The sequence below is a fragment of the Oncorhynchus nerka genome, linkage group LG14 (genome assembly GCF_034236695.1).
Source record: "Oncorhynchus nerka isolate Pitt River linkage group LG14, Oner_Uvic_2.0, whole genome shotgun sequence".
Taxonomy (NCBI): Eukaryota; Metazoa; Chordata; class Actinopteri; order Salmoniformes; family Salmonidae; genus Oncorhynchus; species Oncorhynchus nerka.
Window position 1 is genome coordinate 65,097,330 of NC_088409.1, and position 18,936 is coordinate 65,116,265.

Genomic DNA, 18,936 nt, shown 5'->3' on the forward strand with positions numbered 1-18,936 from the left:
ATAGCAAAGGTGCTTTGTTTTAACTGACCCGTCGCAGCATGAAGGAACCGTTGGAATAATGCAGCTTGCTACATATTCGTAACTTATACAATGAAATATCGGTATGTGTGTTGGTTTGCTACTACTTTAGCACTCTGGATTTGGCATTTCGAATTTTGACATTTAGCTTCAGCTGTTTGCATGACGTTTTCGGCAATGAAATGATCTGGAAAGTTACAGGGTAACAGTAGTTATTAGCTGAATGAGGTTCCAAGCTCGCGGCTACATTGTAGGGGGCAACATCCACTGTAACTACTGAAGGGGCCTAAAGAGTACTGTTATCACTCCAATCAAACATACTGTATAGCTGGTTCCTTGAATGCTTTCTAGATTTTTTGGAAATCAGAGGTTTCAGGTTTGTGATCTATAGCCTAGTTTGTTTTTCCCAAAAGATTACCAACTTTACCTTTTTCCTCAAGCCTGTTTAGCTCCCGGGTGAATGAAGGAGATTCTCTTTCCAGTTGACACTCTGTGAAAATGAAGGGGTGAGCTAACAATGCATTGATTTAACCATAATCCATTTGAACCAAAGCTACTTCCACATGATTTGTTGTAATAAATTTGAGTGTTGAGCTAGATGGTCATATTCTAGCACAAGTTGAAAGAGCGGTGTGTTACTGTATATTTGTTACTGTGTATTATCATTGTTCTTCTCATTTTGTTATGTAGTCAACAGAAAAGCCCTGACCCGGATGAAAGTGCACATGTCATTGAAGAAGGTAATGTCATGTAGAAAGGAAATAACGACCCTCAAAACATCAGAAGACAAGACACCCATGGTATTTTCTTTCTGATATTATAGAGACTGTATTCTGAATTTTGCTCTACCAGGTGCAGTGGCTACAGCAGATGACCCATCAGCTGCCATCGCCACCATTCAGTCTGCCGCCACCTTCTCCTCAGAGCATCCAATAAAGTATCTATTCAAGACGGAGGGAGCTGGGGGGCAGGTAGGGGAGCTGTACTACCCTCCCGCTGGGCAGGTACAGTTGGGAAAAGCATACTGTACAGGGCTCACTAGATCTAGCCGAAGTCCCTGAGCTGGAGCTCTGAGCCCAGCCAATGCCCATCCAAGGTTTTCTAAGGCTCAGTCTTCTGTCATTACTAATGAACGATTTTATGTTTCGCTCAACAAACCTGTGTGTTTTCTTTTGCTTAAGGTGACATACAGAGTAATCCAGGTGTCTGATGGACAGTTGGAGGCTCAAAGTGATGGAGCCACAGCAGTCAGTGTGCTAACTGGATTTCCTGCAGCCACACAGCCTGTGACCCAGGTGAGAATTTATACGAGCAGGACTTGGGGCCCTCCCAGCGGGAAACACTGGTTGAAATAATGTCAAAATAAGTAATTTCAGCCTGTTTTTGGTTGTAATTACTTACATTTCAACCAGTTTTGTCCACCAGGCTAGTAGTATTTGATTAAAGTCGGATTCTGCAAATCAAACATAGCATTGTTTTTAATCTGGGATAGCAAAGATGATCTACTCTATTCTATTCCTCTACTTCTACTACTCACTGTATACAGTTTCGATTGTTATTGAACACTGACAAAGGTGTCCTCTTGCTGTAGGCTTTGTACTCTCAGTCTGAGGGGTTGGAAGGGGACGGCACTGAGACGCATTACACCTACTACCCTGCAACCATCGCTGATGCTTCACCAGGCACCATGGTAACCAGCGTGGTGCAGGCATCTGATACACATCTAAGTCAGAGCACTCCCACTGGTGAGGAGATGGAGACTCAATCACATAGAAATATAATTACTATATAGAATGAATAGATCCTATTTCTATGTTCCATCAGGTTGGGCATTTATTTCCAATTGGCTTTCCATTTTGAATGCCATTTGATATTGATACAGTTAGAGTACCAGTCAAATATGGACATAATATGGACTTGTTCTTTTACTAAATAGGACCCCCAACCCTCCCATGTCACAACAGAACTGATAGGCTCAAATGCATGAAGGAAATAAATTCCACAAATTAAATTTTAACAAGGCACACCTATTAATTGAAATGCATTCCAGGTGACAACCTCATGAAGCTGGTTGAGAGAATGCCAAGAGTGTGCAATGCTGTCATCAAAGCAAAGGGTGGCTACTTTGAAGAATCTCAAATATAAAATATATTTTGATTTGTTTAACACTTGTTTTTGTTACTACATGATTCCGTATGTGTTATTTCATAGTGTTGATGTCTTAACTATTATTCTACAATGTGGAAAATGGTAAAAATGAAGAAAAACCCTTGAATGAGTAGGTGTGTCCAAACTTTTTGACTGGTACTGTATATTGTTAACTTGAATTGGTAAAAGCAAGGGACTTCTTTGTTTCAGGGCAGTTGTATGTGATGATGTCCCCCCAGGAAGTGCTGACGGGAGCCAACCAGAGGTCCATTGCACCTCGCACACAACCGTACAACGCGTAAGCTGCCATTTTGATCAGTACAGTAGGTACTGTGATGGCTCTCCTGGAGAAGCCAGGAGAGTCATCACAGTTACCATACTAGTTAGTCACACTGTCCTGTGTCCATTCATGAGTTTCTTTGTGTTGGGCTATTTTATTAGCCTTGTTACTGTTTTAGCTGCACACATGGATGTGTATGCTGTGTATGCCAAAGTTTTCATGGTAATATCTGTTTATTCATGTCTATACTAATTGTGTCTTGTAGAAAATCAGAGGTCCCACGCACTTCTAGAGATGACAAAAGACGAGCCCAGCACAACGAGGGTGAGACCTAGATACCCATCATAAATTACTCATACAATACCTCATATGAAATGTCTCTTAAATGCTAGTTGGATTTGGATGTCACGATGAGCACAGAATCATGTGTTTCCCAGCCTAACCACTCAAATTTGTTATTGTGTCATTTGTCTTCAAGTTGAACGTAGACGCAGGGACAAGATCAACAACTGGATCGTCACGCTCTCAAAGACCATCCCAGACTGCAACATTGACCCTACCAAGTCAGGGCAGGTCAGTATCAGCAATGAGGTCAGTATCACCATAAAATGGGTCAATGTCAAGTCTCATGGGTATGGCCAGGAGTTTTTCCTGACCATGTCACCTGACTAGAAAAAACTTAACTATAAAAAGTAGTACCAAGAGTTTTTTTCTTGTCAGAACACATTCTCAAGAAAAGCCTCCTGGCCCTACATGGGAGAGGGTGACACAGTCTTTGTGTTTTGGTCCAGAGTAAAGGTGGGATCCTCTCCAAAGCCTGTGACTATATCCAGGAGCTTCGGCAGAACAACCTTAGACTGGGGGATGACCTAAGCACCCTGGATAGGCTCAAAATGGACAACCAACTACTGAGGCAAGAGGTAAGATACTCTGGTTGTGTTTACACAATTCTGATATTTTGCCCAATTATTGTTGAAAGAGCTAATTGGTCAAAATACCAAAAAGTGGGAAAGATCCGAATTGGGCTGCCTGTGTAAATGTAGCCAACTTTAAATCGTTCACGCTTTGTAATAGGTTCAAATTAGGTTCTGATTTGGATTTTGATGATCAGGCTGTAGGATTAGCGAGTGAGGGATTTTTCTGCTATCAATCCTGTTCACCTACTTACTGCAACACTAATTGTATATGCAATCACACAGAACCACAGAAAACATTTATTTGAGATTTGACAACGTTGTCGGACTGCGCAGCGTCACTGATCTACAGTCGTGGCCAAAAGTTTTGAGAATGACACAAATATTAATTTTCACAAAATCTTCTGCCTCGGTTTGTATGATGGCAATTTGCATATACTCCAGAATGTTATGAAGAGTGATCAGATGAATTGCAATTAATTGCAAAGTCCCTCTTTGCCATGCAAATGAACTGAATCCCCCCAAAAACATTTCCACTGCATTTCAGCCCTGCCACAAAAGGACCAGCTGACATCATGTCAATGATTCTCTCATTAACACAGGTGTGAGTGTTGAGGACAAGGCTGGAGATCACTCTATCATGCTGATTGAGTTTGAATAACAGACTGGAAGCTTCAAAAGGAGGGTGGTGCTTGGAATCATTGTTCTTCCTCTGTCAATCATAGTTACCTGCAAGGAAACATGTGGCGACATCATTGCTTTGCACAAAAGGGCTTCACAGGCAAGAATAATGCTGCCAGTAAGATTGCACCGAAATCAACCATTTATCGGATCATTAAGAACTTCAAGGAGAGCGGTTCAATTTTTGTGAAGAAGGCTCCAAGAAAGTCCAGCAAGCGCCAGGACTGTCTCCTAAAGTTGATACAGAATGGCAGCAGGCAGGTGTGAGTGCATCTGCACGCACAGTGAGGCAAATACTTTTGGAGGATGGCCTGGTGTCAAGAAGGGCAGCAAAGAAGCCACTTCTCTCCAGGAAAAACATCAGCGACAGACTGATATTCTGCAAAAGGTACAGGGATTGGACTGCTGAGTCATTTTCTCTGATGAATCTCCCTTCCGATTGTTTAGGGCATCCAGAAAAAAGCTTGTCCGGAGAAGACAAGGTGAGCGCTACCGTCAGTCCTGTGTCATGCCAACAGTAAAGCATCCTGAGACCATTCATGTGTGGGGTTGCTTCTCAGCCAAGGGAGTGGGCTCACTCACAATTTTGCCTTAGAACACAGCCATGAATAAAGAATGGTACCAACACATCCTCCGAGAGCAACTTCTCCAAACCATCCAGGAACAGTTTGGTGATGAACAATGCCTTTTCCAGCATGATGGAGCACCTTGCCATAAGGCAAAAGTGATAACGAAGTGGCTCAGGGAACAAAACATCGATATTTGGGGTCCATGGCCAGGAAACTCCCCAGACCTTATTCCCATAGAGAACTTGTGGTCAATCCTCAAGAGGCGGGCGGACAAACAAACAACCCACAAATTCTGACAAACTCCAAGCATTGATTATGCAAGAATGGGTTGCCATCAGTCAGGATGTGGCCCAGAAGTTAATTGACAGCATGCCAGGGTGGATTGCAGAGGTCTTGAAAAAAAGGGTCAACACTACAAATATTGACTCTTTGCATCAACTTCATGTAATTGTCAATAAAAGCCTTTGACACTTATGAAATGCTTGTAATTATACTTCAGTATTCCATAGTAACATCTGACAAAAATATCTAAAGACACTGAAGCAGCAGACTTTGTGTTATTCTCTAAACGTTTTGCCACAACTGTACAAATCACCTCGCATCCAAACAACTACTTATTAACTACTTATAAAGGGATCGAGGTTAGGGGTTCTGCACCTCGTCGTGCTCAAACTGTACCCCTCAAACATGCTGAAAATGTAACTTGCAAACAAAATATCAAACCAAAATAACAGCTTTTCACGAAAATCCATGCATCAGATGTAATAATAGGTTTTGTTTGAGCTGCTTTTCCCATCTAATTTTGCACAGGTAGAAGACTGGAAATCCAAGAACCAGGTTCTGAGGAACCAGCTGCGACAGAATGGCATTGTAGGAGCAGCAAACGCAGACACTCAGTGAGGAGCAGCAAGGGTAGTCGGGGGAGAATATCTCAGTGAAGGAATGGAACTTTTGACCTCAAACTAAAAGAAAATTCTCACTACAAAAACTTCACTACAAAATCAGTCTGAAGGAGTTTGCAAGATAGGTCATTAAATTACCACATTTTACATAAGGAAAACCATGTTAGCTCTTTTAAAGATTTTTCCCGCAGCTCTTCAGCTGTTATGTACATACTTGTTTAGCTTTTTTACCTTTTTGATACAATTGCGCTTCATTGTATCAGGTATATATACTAACTCTTAGTATAGGTTTCAAAATACATTTTACATTTGACACATCTAGAGTATCAGCTGTCCCCACTTGCAGAAATGACTCAGAACTTTGTTTTTTCTAAACTTGTCAGCGGGAAATGTATTATAATGATATATATTGCAATAAAGGATCTTTGTATTGATAAATTATGATGGAACTTCATATTTGAGTGGAACGACTTCATGGGATTGAGAGCTTTCTATTCAGTTTACTCATTGAATCAAATCAAATTTTATTTGTCACATACACATGATTAGCAGATGTTATTGTGGGTGTAGAGAAATGCTTGTGCTTCTAGCTCCGACAGTGCAGTAATATCTAACAAATTACACAACATATACACACAAATATAAGTAGGAATGAATTAAGACTATGCATATGGACGAGCGATGTCAGAGCGGAGCAGACTAAGATACAGTAGAATAGTATAGAAAAAACAGTACATATGATATGAGTTATGTAAGCATTAAGTGAATGAGATGCTGTAGAATAGTATAGAAAACAGTATATACACATGAGATGAGTAATGTCAGTTATGTAAACATTAAGTGACAAAAGATATAGAATACAGTATAATACATATGAGATGAGTGCCAGATATGTAAACATTATTGACTAGTGTTCCATTCCTTATAGAGGCCAGTGATTCCTAGTCTATGCCTATAGGCAGCAGCCTCTAATGTGCTAGTGATGGCTATTTAACAGTCTGATGGCCTTGAGATAGAAGCTGTTTTCCAGTCTCGGTCCCAGCTTTTGATGCACCTCTACTGACCTCGCCTTCTGGATGATTGCTGGGTGAACAGGCAGTGGCTCAGGTGGTTGAATCTACTAAGAACATTAGTGGTATCATTCAGAGTTTTCATTTAATCATTGGATAACCTATTACATAATGTATGATTGTCATTAGAATTTTTTATAAAACAAATTTACGAGTAATATGGATGTACTAACTATATTTTCAATAGTTTTACTGTTTCCTGAGTGCATGCAATTTATGTGATCTCGCCGGCAGGGGGTCATCATTCGGAGACACTGGCGCTTTAAGAATGAGACTACAGTGTAGCAGTCCTGTTGTCACAGTTCAACGTGAAATTGTATGGTAAACGATTTGACTATTTATTGTACCGAATCGCATAAACCAAGGCATTTGATGTCGTGTACACGCGAATAAGACAAGGGCCAAGAAAATGATCTGCATTTTATTGGTAGCTGGTCACGGCACTGTTCTAGAAACTCAGATAAAGGTAAGTTGTTTATGTAAGCAGACGAGGTTTGGGTGCAGAGGTCGTATAACTTACATGGTTAATTTCACAACACAAGCAGGTCATTACACACAAAAACATACACTGCACTTAAACAATACAACATCAGACTTACCGCTGAACAAGGTAGGCTAACTACCAAAATAATTGAAAGATGTAGTTTCGAACAAAACGTTTTTTCAGGAAGAAAAAGGGATGTTCAATGACACAACGTTCAGTCAGTCTTGGAGTGTTACATACAGTGCATTCTGAAAGTTTTCAGACCCATTGACTTTTTCCACATTTGGTTACGTTTCAGCCTTATTTTAAAATGGATGACATTGTTTTTTTCCCCTCACCAATCTACACACAATACCCCATAAACACAAAGCACACATTTTTTGTTGTTGAAATTTGCAAATATACTGAGCGCTCTGGAGCAGGTTTTCATCAAGGATCTCTCTGTACTTTGCTCCGTTCATCTTTCCCTCGATCCTGACTAGTCTTATACCTTTTACTGAGGAGTGGCTTCCTTCTGGCCACTCTACCATAAAGGCCTAATTGGTGGAGAGCTGCACATTTTCTGGAAGGTTTTCCCATATCCACAGAGGAACTGGAGCGCTGTCAGATTGACCATCGGGTTTTTGGTCACCTCCCTGACCAAGACCCTTCTCTCCTGATTGCTCAGTTGGCCGGGCAACCGGCACTAGGAAGAGTCTTGGTGGTTCCAAACTTCTTCCATTTAGGAATTATGGAGGCCACTGTGTTCTTCAGGACCTTCAATGCTGCAGAAATGTTTTGGTACCCTTCCCTAGATCTTTCTCGACACAATCCTGTCTCTGAGCTCTACGGATAATTCCTTCGACCTCATGGCTTGGTTTTTGCTCTGACATGCACTGTCAACTTTGGGACCTTATATAGACAGGTGTGTGCCTCTCCAAATCATGTCTAATCAATTGAATTGACCACAGGTGGGCTCCAATCAAATTGTAGAAACATCTTAAGCTCAATTTTGAGTCTCACAGCAAAGGGTCTGAATACTTAAGGTATTTTATTCTTTTTTTTTTGTTGCAAAAAGGTCTAAAAAAAACAGTTTTTGTTTTGTCATTATGCGGTATTGTGTGTAGATTGATGAGGGGAAAGAAATATTTAATCCATTTAAGGCTGTAACATAACACAATGTGGAAAAGGGGAACGGGTCTGAATACTTTCTGAATGCACTGTAAGTCTCTTTTTCCCTATTCACCTGTATGACTGTAGGGCAGGCTGAGCTGTGTGTGTGAGTGAGGGAGAGAGTGCTAACTGGTCACTATGCTATAGGCCTGCTGAAATATGTCCAAGTATCAACATCCTTTGGAGAATATTATTTTAAGATGAGTAAATAAAGTTCTACGGTGTGCAACAACTTCCAAACCCACATCCCATCACTCCTTATTTGTAATTTCTCTAGAATGATGCCACTGGTTTGTATGGACAGCTGACTGGGGTGCCAAAGGCATTGTTGCCTGGGATAGGCGGAAAGAAAATCCTGGACTTCTGGTGGGAGACGGTGAACACGTGAGTAATCGGTCAAATTTAATGACTGTCGACTGCCCTTACAGTTTTCCTGTACAACATGTCTTATACTCAGTCCCAGTTGACATAATTACATGATTAAATCCCTTTAACTTTGGAATACTGTGCCTTCAGAAAGTATTCAGACCCTTTGACCTTTTCCACGTTTTGTTATGTTACAGCCTTACTCTAAAGTGAAAAATCCTTGAGATGTTTCGTAGTATAGGATCGTAGTATGCCTGTGGTAAATTCAATTGATTAGACATACCTGCCTATATACACCTGTCACAGTTTACAGTGCATGTCAGAGAAAAAACCAAGTCATGAGGTTGAAGGAATTGTCCGTAGAGCTCCGAGACAGGATTGTGTCGAGGCACAGATCTGGGGAAGGGTACCAAAACACTTCTGCAGGTCCCCAGAACACAGTGGCCTCCACCATTCTTAAATGGAAGAAGTTTGGAACCACCAAGACTTCCGAGAGGTGGCCGCCCGGCCAAACTGAGCAATCGGGGGAGAAGGGCCTTGGTCAGGGAGGTATCCAAGAACCCAATGGTCACTCTGACAGAGCTCTAGAGTTCCTCTGTGGAGATGGGAGAAAATCACAGAAGGACAACCATCTCTACAGCATTCCACCAATCAGGCCTTTATGGTAGAGTGGCCAGACGGAAGCCACTCCTCAGTAAAAGGCACATGACAGCCCTCTGGGAGTTTGGCTAAAGGACTCTCAGACCATGAGAAAGAAACAAGCATCACGTCTGAAGGAAACCTGGCACCATCCCTACGGTGAAACATAGTGGTAGCAGAATCATGCTGTGGGGATGTTTTTCAGCGGCAGGGATTGGGAGACTAGTCAGGATTGAGGCAAAGATGAATGGAGCATTGTACAGAGAGATCATTGATGAAAACCTGCTCCAGAGTGCTCAGGACCTCAGATTAGGGTGAAGGTTCACCTTCCAACAGAACAACAACCCTAAGCACACAGCCAAGACAATGCAGGTGTCGCTTCGGGACAAGTCTCTGAATTTCCTTGAGTGTGGCCCAGCCAGAGCTTGGACTTGAACCCGATCAAACGTCTCTGGAAAGACCTGAAACTAGCTGTGCAGGAATGCTCCCCATCCAACCTGACGGAGCTCGAGAGGATCTGCAGAGAAGAATGGGAGGAACTCTCCAAATACAGGTGTGCCAAGCTTGTAGCGTCATACCCAAGAAGACTCAAGGCTGTAATTGCTGCCAAAGGTGCTTCAACAAAGTACTGAGTAAAGGGTCTGAATTCTTATTTAAATGTAATGTTTCTTTTTTTCATAAATTAGCAAACATTTCTAAAAAAAACATGTTTTGCTTTGTCATTATGGGCTATCTCGTGTGTAGATTGAGGGAGAGTACTTTCCAAATGCACTGTGTTTATGTATTTCTCTCCAGGCGGCAGTTGTTCAGTGAGGTCTATCTGGTCACGAACGCAGACAAGTAAGTACAGTAACATGTGGTGAAAGTGTTGAGACTTGCTGTATTTCATCATAGCAGACTGAACCTGCCTCCCATGTATTTACATTTAAGCCAATTGTATTGGGAAATGTTGTCCTATGAGCTGGAAATGATTGATTATCTACCAGTTACTGCTTAGCTGTTCCCCTATATGTCTCCCATTCCAGGTATAAGCACTATGAGCGCTGGGCAACGGCCAATGACTTCCCTGTGGAGAATGTAGTGAATGACGGCAGCACAACCCTTGAGGGCCGGCTAGGAGCAGTGGCTGACCTGGAGCTCGCCATCCGCAGCCGCAAGCTGCAAGACGATATCATGGTGGTACGGCACTGATCCTAGATGTCATTTTATAATTTCTTCAATTGTGTGGATTGAAATGTTCCATTGAAATGTTCCATTGTGTGGGGATTATTTTTCAAAATACATGTTTGTGGACAGATTGCAGGGGATATGCTCTGTGCAGACCAGAACTTTGATATTGCTCAGGTTCTCCGCTTCTTCAGGTCCAAGGTAAGATAACATATGTGCTCCTTCTGGTGAATAACAACATATACCTCACCTCTGAGAAACTGTAACCACGCTCATAGCAGAGTAGGTTTTTAGCCTTGTTTACATGTTAGGATCTCTGTATTTGACTTAGCCTGGAGAGTTGGCCATATACTATGAGCTAGAGGAGGGAGAGAAGAGCAGCTCCAGGGGTATAGTGGAGGTATGCCCTGACACCCACAGGTAGGCAACAGGAAACATAATCTTTGGCAGAACTTATCTTGATGCCAGTATATTGTTGATAACAGTACTCCCATTTGATCACTGAATGGGTAATTTGCCACCAACAGAAAAGTCTAAAAGACCGGGTATCCCTGTGTATTTTAGGATATCTCGCTTCCTCGAGAAACCACAGGAGGGAGTGACAGCATTGCGTCTGGCCAGTGTGGTGTTCTACTGCCTTCGCAAAGCCACACTGCCTTACCTCTCGGATTTCCTCACCCTGCAGCCCCAAGCTCAAGACCGGACCTTCGGCAGGTTCTGGGTCAGTAAGGACTGTGAACATGGGAATCTTTGGGTTTGGGCTCAGTTCAGTTTTAAATTCAGTGTCTTCCCGGAAGTGAATTGAAATTCAATTCATTAATTGAAAATTGTCTGTTGCTTTATATGAGGATTTTCTAGTCATGATTTGAATATCAATTCACTTTCTGAATTGAACCAGGGTTGGGGTCAATCCAGTTTTATTTCAGTATCGCTAGTACTATCTATCAAATTGTTTAGCAACTAACACTCGCGTCACGAGACTCACTGTTTGTCTTTTCACCCAGGAGTGGATCATCAATGAGGAGAAGTTACCTGTGTTTGGCATGAAACTGCCCACAGGGTTCCAGCTCATTGGACAAGTGGTGGGTTGATTTTTTTCCCCCCATCCATACAGACTACTGTTGATTAACAGAATATTATAATTGTCACTATTGTGTAAGTTTCAGGTCAAGTTGTTATGACATGAGATATGTAAACTCTCCCCTGGAGAGCATGTGAATAGATTGACAACCATTTAGATTATCAGCTCGATTGGAAAGAGTAATTTGATGATGATGTATATTGACGATATGTATTTATCTCCTCACAGGGGCTGTCAGACTACACCAAGTGGCTTGCCCACTATTCTGCCCAGCAACAGCAATGCCCTGCCAAACCCATAACATGCCGCTCATACGCAAGGTAGATTGCACCGCTACAAAGACTTTATGAAAAATAGTTTTGATGCGTTGTTCTCTCACCTTCTGGACTATCTTCAGGGATATGTCATTTCAGTGAATGTGAGCTAACATCATCTTTCACGTCCTCATAGAGTTGGATTGATGGGGAATCCTTCTGACGGCTTCAATGGAAAAACGATCGCCATGACTATCTCCAACTTCTGGGCTGAGGTCACACTCATGGAGAGCCAGGCCCTGGTAACAGTCAGGCTTTACTCCAGTTAATATACACGACAGGACAATGCAACATGCGTAGTGTCTTCTCTGATCAAATGTTAACGTATTCAACCATAAAGATAGTATGATTGATATATTTGCTCTGTTTTCTTCAGGTTCTTCTGCCTCATCCGCTCAATGATCCGACTGAATTTGGAAGCTTGCAGGATCTGTACTGTATCAGCCGTAAGGAGGGGTCAGTGTAAAAGCCCCAATGCCACACATGCATGCAGGATGTTGGCATGATGAATTCCCAAACCGTATTGATATTGTTTTGATCTACAGGTACTTGGGAGGTCTACGGTTACTCCAGGCTACCTGTAAGAAGTTTTACCAATTCTGCTCAAAACAAGGGTGAGAAGAAAATGTCACTGGAGCCAGTAACAGCAAATACGGAGTATTCAATAACTCTGATGTGGGGTTGGGGGGGGGGGGGGGGGGACACAGCTGAACATTCTTATTCTGACATGGTTAATGCTCACTTGAGTCCCCTGCACGCTTTCTTTGGCAGTATCGCTTTGACAAAGCAGAACTTCACTCTCAAGTATGATACCAACATTCCTCGCCAGGTGGTAAGTGTCTACACTACAGTCTCTATATTTAAAGGCTCACTCTGTGATATTTAGTAGGTGTTTTTGTTCATTTGAATTAATGATACCCATTCATTCTTGAAGAATATCACTTATAAATGTCTCATGAGCCTAGTTCATGACAGTGTATCCTGAGAAAGTCCCTGAGAGATCTGTATGTATCTGTATATGCTGTTTTCAATTATGTTAGGTCAAAAGGCTAGTGATAATGTTAGTGACTGATTGAATTATTATTTCCCCCCTTTCTGCTTTGTTGAAGGGCCTGGCTGGAAGTAGGTAAGTGCTGCCTGGTGAACTGTTATTTTCTTCCATATTTATAGGTTAACCACATACTAATCAATATTTCCTCTGAGTCATATACTTATGTTTTTGACTTTTTTGGTCTTGTCATCTTTTCTAGCTCAAACTCCCTTTGTTCATAATTACATTTCTGTTTATTTATCTAATTTTATAACGTTCTTTTCTCTAACAGTGCAATAGTGTCTGCCACTCTGAAGTGTCTGATGAAATTCTACAACATCACAGAAAGTGTAAGAAGAGGAACATGTTACTCTGGAATTCACTCTATTCATGCGCCAAATGATCAACCTGTGTTTAAGTTGTTTTGTTCTGTTTGCCCTAGGACCTTCCTAAACCCACCAGGGCCAACTTCATCCTCAACGTCGAGACGGATGAACTCTTCATCACTGCTGGTCTTCAGGACAGAGTTGTGCAGGTCAGCAATGAAAAGACAACACTCCCCTTTTCACACTACTGAGCCGAGCTGAGCCAAGCCGAGCTGGACTGTACTTCCCTGGCCTGGTTACTGTAAAGAGTTTATTTCTGACAAATGTCCTTCTTTTCATTGCAGGTCTATGAGGGCTTGGTCTACATGGACTTTAGCAAACAACTGATGGATGAACAGGGCTATGGTATTTGAAATGTGCAGTCTCAATAGCTGTTATGGCACATAAACACATTTTTAGGAACTCCTATACATAATAAGGACCGCCAGTATATTAACGCTAATAATAATGGTGAATACAGCAGTGAGCAGCAATGAACAGGGTTCACAGACAGGGTTCACAGACAGGGCTCACAGACAGGGTTCACAGACAGGGTTCACAGACAGGGCTCACAGACAGGGCTCACAGACAGGGCTCACAGACAGGGCTCACAGACAGGGTTCACAGACAGGGCTCACAGGATGTCAGAAATGACATAAGATCAGTCTCATAACAAAGCAAGCACTCTATCCTGTAGGAACTATCTTCCTTTATGTGCAATCAGTGAAAGCATTACCATGTTTATCTCTCAGTACTACAAGGATGACGCAAGTGAAGTTAAGTCTAGTGCTGTAGGTTGGTTATCTTGGAATGCAGCAGGTAATCATACTTAAATGTATTGAGTTTACTGTATATATGAATATTTATAAATATATACTATATACACTGAGTGTACAAAACCGTAAGAACACATGCTCTTTCCATGGTATAGACTGACTAGGTGAATCCAGGCGAAAGCTATGATCCATTATTGATGTCACTTGTGAAATCCACTTCAATCAGTGTAGATAAAGGGGAGGAGACCAGTTAAAGAAGGATTTTTAAGCCTTGAGACAATTGTGAAATGGATTGTGTACATGTGCCATTCAGAGGGTGAATGGGCAAGACAAAATATTTAAGGTCCTTTGAATGGGGTACGGTAGTAGGTGCCAGGCACACCGGTTTGTGATAAGAACTGCAACGCTGCTGAGTTCTTCACGCTCAACAGTTTCCCATATGTATCAAGAATGGTCCACCACCCAAAGGACATCCAGCCAACTTGACACAACTGTGGGAAGCAGTGGAGTCAACATGGGACAGCATCCCTGTGGAATGCTTTCGACACCTTGTAGAGTCCATGCCCCGATGAATTGAGGCTATTTTGAGAGCAAAAGTGGAATGTGCAACTCAATATTAGGAAGGTGTTCCTAATGTTTGTACACTTTGTGTATACGCTCACTGCGCATGACTTCCAGTTTCTTATTTTCCAAAATAAAAGATCCACTTGTCACTACGTTCACACCACATAATAGGGCAACAATATGTGATTATACAGATGTACTAATCATGATATTTCACATTGTTTGTCTGCATAATTCAAATCTAACATTCATTTGCATGAGACAAAGTCCACTTGATCAATAGTTATTGCTTTAGTATCTTCTGGTGCCACAGGTGCCAATGCCATCTATAGTGCCACCAACAGGTCTTGTGCAGCCATCTAAGGTTGCAGTGACTTGATATTCACACAGCTTCTAAGGACATATACATAAGATTTACATACCAAATGTCATGGCCCCATGTCCATCGGTTCAGTTCTTATAGCCCTGGTGTGATATGCTGCCATCTAGTGGTGTGGCATGGCCAACTTTGAATGCAGCAACTAATGATTCTCAGATTAATTAGAGGCTAATTCATTGAGTCTATATAAATCTGGAGTCAATCTGACATATGGTTCATGAGAAGATTTCTAAAGTATTTTATAGCATTAGCATATGTGCTAACGCAAATCTATAGGTACAGTGCGGCCATATTTGAATGCAATTTTCTTTTCTCAAAACCATGTAAGACTGATATGAGATATCAATACCAAATTCAGTGTGGTTCATCTTAGGGACATCCATAATAGCGACAGCGCGTTTCAAGTTGAAAGGCCACTGTGGTGTTGATTTACAGTAGTTTAAGTGTACGCATGAAATCAGATTTTTGATTTGTCAATAGCTCAGCCATCTTTTGTAGCTTTTCTCAAACTAGTTAAGACCTTCATTCCACATTTGGTGTCATTTGGTCCTATGGTTCATGAGAAGAAGATTTTTGAAGTATTTCTTTTACATATTGTAGCACATTAGCATATGTGCTAATATGCTTACACTATTATAGTGTTGCCATCTTTGAATGTATCAACGTCATTTCTCAAAATCTTTATGGAATATTGTTACAAGTCCAAAGACTAGATTTGGAGTGAATCTGACATTTAGTCAATGAGAAGATGTTTTATTATGATTTTAAGCATTAGCGTTACAAAGTCAAATAAGTGTTAATAGTTTCCTTATTTTTTAAAGATATCAATGCCACACTTAACATGGTTCATCATAGTAATGGCTTTGATGACCCTAAAATGTTTCAAATTGATAGGCCATTGTGGAGTGGATTTACAAAGGATTTAAATGAATACGTAAAATCAGATGTCATGATTTATCAATAACTCAGCTATCTCTTATCTAATCCCTTATCTTTTAAGAAATGTACCATGGGACATACATACCGAATTTGGTTCATGAGAGGAAGTTATTTTAAATATTTTCTCAAATTTACAAGATAGAGAAAAATGTATTATGCTGGACCATATGGGTCCTTGAGGCAAATTTGTTCACCATGAGGAAAAACACCTACATACAAAGATTCAAGTCTCTAGGTCAAACCGGCAACAGACATTAGGGTTAAATTGAGACTGCTTATAATAGTGCCACCTATAGGCCAATCGATACTATTCTTTTTGATCAAGTTACTCATGGCCTCTAATTTCGGGGTGTCAAATTAGGAAAAAAGTGAAAAGTCAACTGTGAACCCCTGCAGGGATGTCAAACTCATTCCACTGAGGTTTTTGTTTATTCCTTTCAATTAAGACCTTAATTCATCAGTCGAGTACAAGGGTGGAGTGAAAACCCGCTGATATTCGGCCCTCCGTGGAATGAGTTTGACACATCTGCGGCCTAGTGATTGATGAATGATTTTTGAAAGGTAATTCATTCTTTAGGGGTATGGGAGTTTTGCTGCATGCGAGTTTAAGGCACCTGTGCATGTCTTTGTGTGCATCCTCTTACATATATCTAGAGCTGAACGTTTATGTATACATTATGAAACTGAGTTTACAATGAACCTTTTACATGTTGATGTTTGTGTGTTGACTGTACACAGGAGATTACATTCCTATGGACATGAGCAGCTTGCCACCGTTCTGGTTAGCTTATCTGAGTGATCCCAGTGACTCTGGTCGGATTCACAGCAACGTCAGACAGCGCTGGCTCAACGGTAAGACACACACACACACACACACACACAGTAAGCTCGGTTGGCAGGCAGCAATGTTCACCAAGGTCGGGGTCAATTCCATTTGGGATTTCAGTTTACTTCCTGTATTGACGGAATTATCACTTCATAGATTTTAAACTGTAGGCTAGAGGAATCAGATGACAATAAAAATGGATACCTTTGTTCTCTATCTGTATTTAGTCCCTCTGTTCACCTCCTTTTTTCCAGGAGAAGCTGAAGTGGTTGATGCCATGAAGTCTTTTGCTGGGCTCACAGATCAAGCCAGGTTTGTGTAAGATGTTTGGAGGCTCACAGGATCAGTGGCAGTAGTGCCCCTGGTGTGATAGCAAAGGCACAACACCAGTGGATGGTAGTCATGGGATTTCAACCAGCAGCCCTCCGATGCTGGTCTGCCCATCTAACCTCTGTCTCCATACTCCCCCCACAAAGTTATTGCGTGTCTCTTTGATATGGCTTAATCATGCCATCTAGGATCTTGAGCACAACAAATTCGTAACATGTAAAACATTTATTTATTTGCAGGACGTAACATATCAACATATCATACGAAATGGATGATGCAGTACAAAATTTGATGACTTAGTTACGCAAAAACGGGCACCACTTTTGGCTCGTAAGCACCATTCAAAACTACTGGCTGAAATTATACAAACATTTGAGAGTGCATCTTTAAGTGAGCATTACCTGGTAATGAAAGGGTTGGGTTCTCTTGTCCTCCACAGGGTTGCACTGCAGGGAATGGACTGGAGCAGGCTGGCACAGTTGATGGATGAGAACTTTGCACTGCGACGGTAAAGACAAGCGTGACATCCTTTTGAGTCTGTCATTGGTTTGAGGAAGTTAAATCTCTTTGCCCCCGTGAAGTTGTTGGGCTTTTAAATATGTGACCTTGGAAAGATAAAACATGATCAGCAACTGTCATATAGGGCCAGAAGATTTTCCTGACCCACATGACTTGATCAGCAAAAACTTTTGGCCCTAAAGAGTTAATTCTCATCACCGAACAGCATGATTTTACGTAGTAAGATGTACAGTAAGTGCACCTCATTGTTCACACAGGAAACAACTAATACTGGAACGATCTCTGTCCTGTAGGTCTGTGTACACAGAAGACTGTTTGGGACCAGGCAATCTCAAGATGGTGCAACTGGCAAGACAGGTAAAGTATAGAGTTAAAATTTCCAAGATTATCTCATCTTTTCCTATGATGTTTCTTTGTAGTTTTTGTTTATCGTTCGGTGTGTTTGCTTGCCCAATGCAGTTTGGCTCAGCTGCGAAACTACCTGGCAGTGGTGGTGCTGTAGTGGGCTTGTGTCTGGACCAAGTAAGACTGGTAAGACTTATACTTTCACATCTTAAACAGCAATGTATACTGTATGCTCTGTGGAATCATTGGAAAAGAGATTGTGTTTCATACTTTGGTCACTTTATTTTGATAGTCGCGTACAAATGGTTAATTGATGCTCAAGCTATCAACTGCAACTCTGTTATATAACTCGACTTGATACACCGCAGCTTCCTAGGATTAGGGCTAAGGTTTGATAGTTACTTAAGCATTTCTAAACGGGTGTGCTTGTCTTTGCTTTGACACTAGGTGGAGATGAGGAGAGCGTTCCAAGAGGCTGGCTGTGTGTTCTGTGTGATTGTGCCATATAACCCATCTGGTACCATTGGAACCAACAGCCAAGACTGATTTTAAATGATCTATAATGGGCATCTTAATAATCAATCAAGTGTAAAAAATCTGTAGCTAAGATGACAACATATTTTTCTGTTCATGTGGGCAAATTTGTAGCCCATGATTTCCTGTATTGAATGGATTATGATGAGACCGTTGTGCCTTGGTTTGAGTATGTGACTTGGCTTGAGTAATTTTATAAATTTAACACATTTGTATTTTTATGAACATTGAATAAATATGGTTTATTAATTTATTATGCAAATGCAGTGTGAATAGCCTAATTTCACTTATTTATTGAATCTACCATATTAGGCTGTGTCTAACGTTACTCTGTATTACATATTGCTCACTTGATCTAAAATTCCCTTTTATTTTTCTAATCAAACGTAACCTAACGTTTTGAGGACACAATGTAAACATCAAAGCTATACTGAATGGGCTATTATTATTCCACTCTGCCAATTATAATTAGGCTACTGTAATTAGGACACTCATTGGGTCGCTGCCAGAGTACAGGCGAAAATTCATAATAGATCCTGTGCAC

At 41.3% G+C, this 18,936-nt stretch overlaps 2 protein-coding genes across 3 annotated transcripts; both read left to right on the plus strand.

The window, feature by feature from the left end:
* The first annotated feature begins 478 nt into the window (after positions 1-478).
* On the plus strand, positions 479-5,950 carry LOC115141712 (upstream stimulatory factor 1-like). Its single transcript, XM_029680860.2, is given in 11 exon segments — positions 479-508; positions 511-524; positions 709-758; positions 871-1,022; positions 1,200-1,313; positions 1,610-1,763; positions 2,377-2,464; positions 2,712-2,770; positions 2,925-3,037; positions 3,238-3,366; positions 5,421-5,950. Coding segments are annotated over 11 exon segments (993 nt in total). The 3' UTR covers positions 5,511-5,950.
* Positions 5,951-6,837: 887 nt separating this feature from the next.
* On the plus strand, positions 6,838-18,654 carry gkup (glucuronokinase with putative uridyl pyrophosphorylase). 2 transcript variants are annotated; one of them, XM_029680847.2, is made up of 23 exons: positions 6,839-7,048; positions 8,496-8,602; positions 10,019-10,063; positions 10,249-10,402; positions 10,520-10,591; positions 10,722-10,810; positions 10,955-11,111; positions 11,395-11,472; positions 11,700-11,791; positions 11,922-12,027; positions 12,162-12,241; positions 12,331-12,399; positions 12,557-12,617; positions 12,895-12,911; positions 13,108-13,165; positions 13,258-13,350; positions 13,486-13,546; positions 16,577-16,690; positions 16,919-16,976; positions 17,434-17,502; positions 17,807-17,870; positions 17,973-18,044; positions 18,306-18,654. In XM_029680847.2, exons 1-23 carry the CDS (start codon positions 6,992-6,994, stop codon positions 18,402-18,404), a joined length of 1,872 nt encoding a protein of 623 aa, XP_029536707.2. In that variant the 5' UTR covers positions 6,839-6,991; the 3' UTR covers positions 18,405-18,654. The 2 variants fall into 2 exon arrangements, 1 of the variants encoding a protein (XP_029536707.2); XR_003865395.2 differs by lacking the exons at positions 17,973-18,044; positions 18,306-18,654 and adding an exon at positions 17,234-17,324 and having other exon boundaries at positions 6,838-7,048; positions 17,807-17,827.
* The last annotated feature ends 282 nt before the right edge of the window (positions 18,655-18,936 follow it).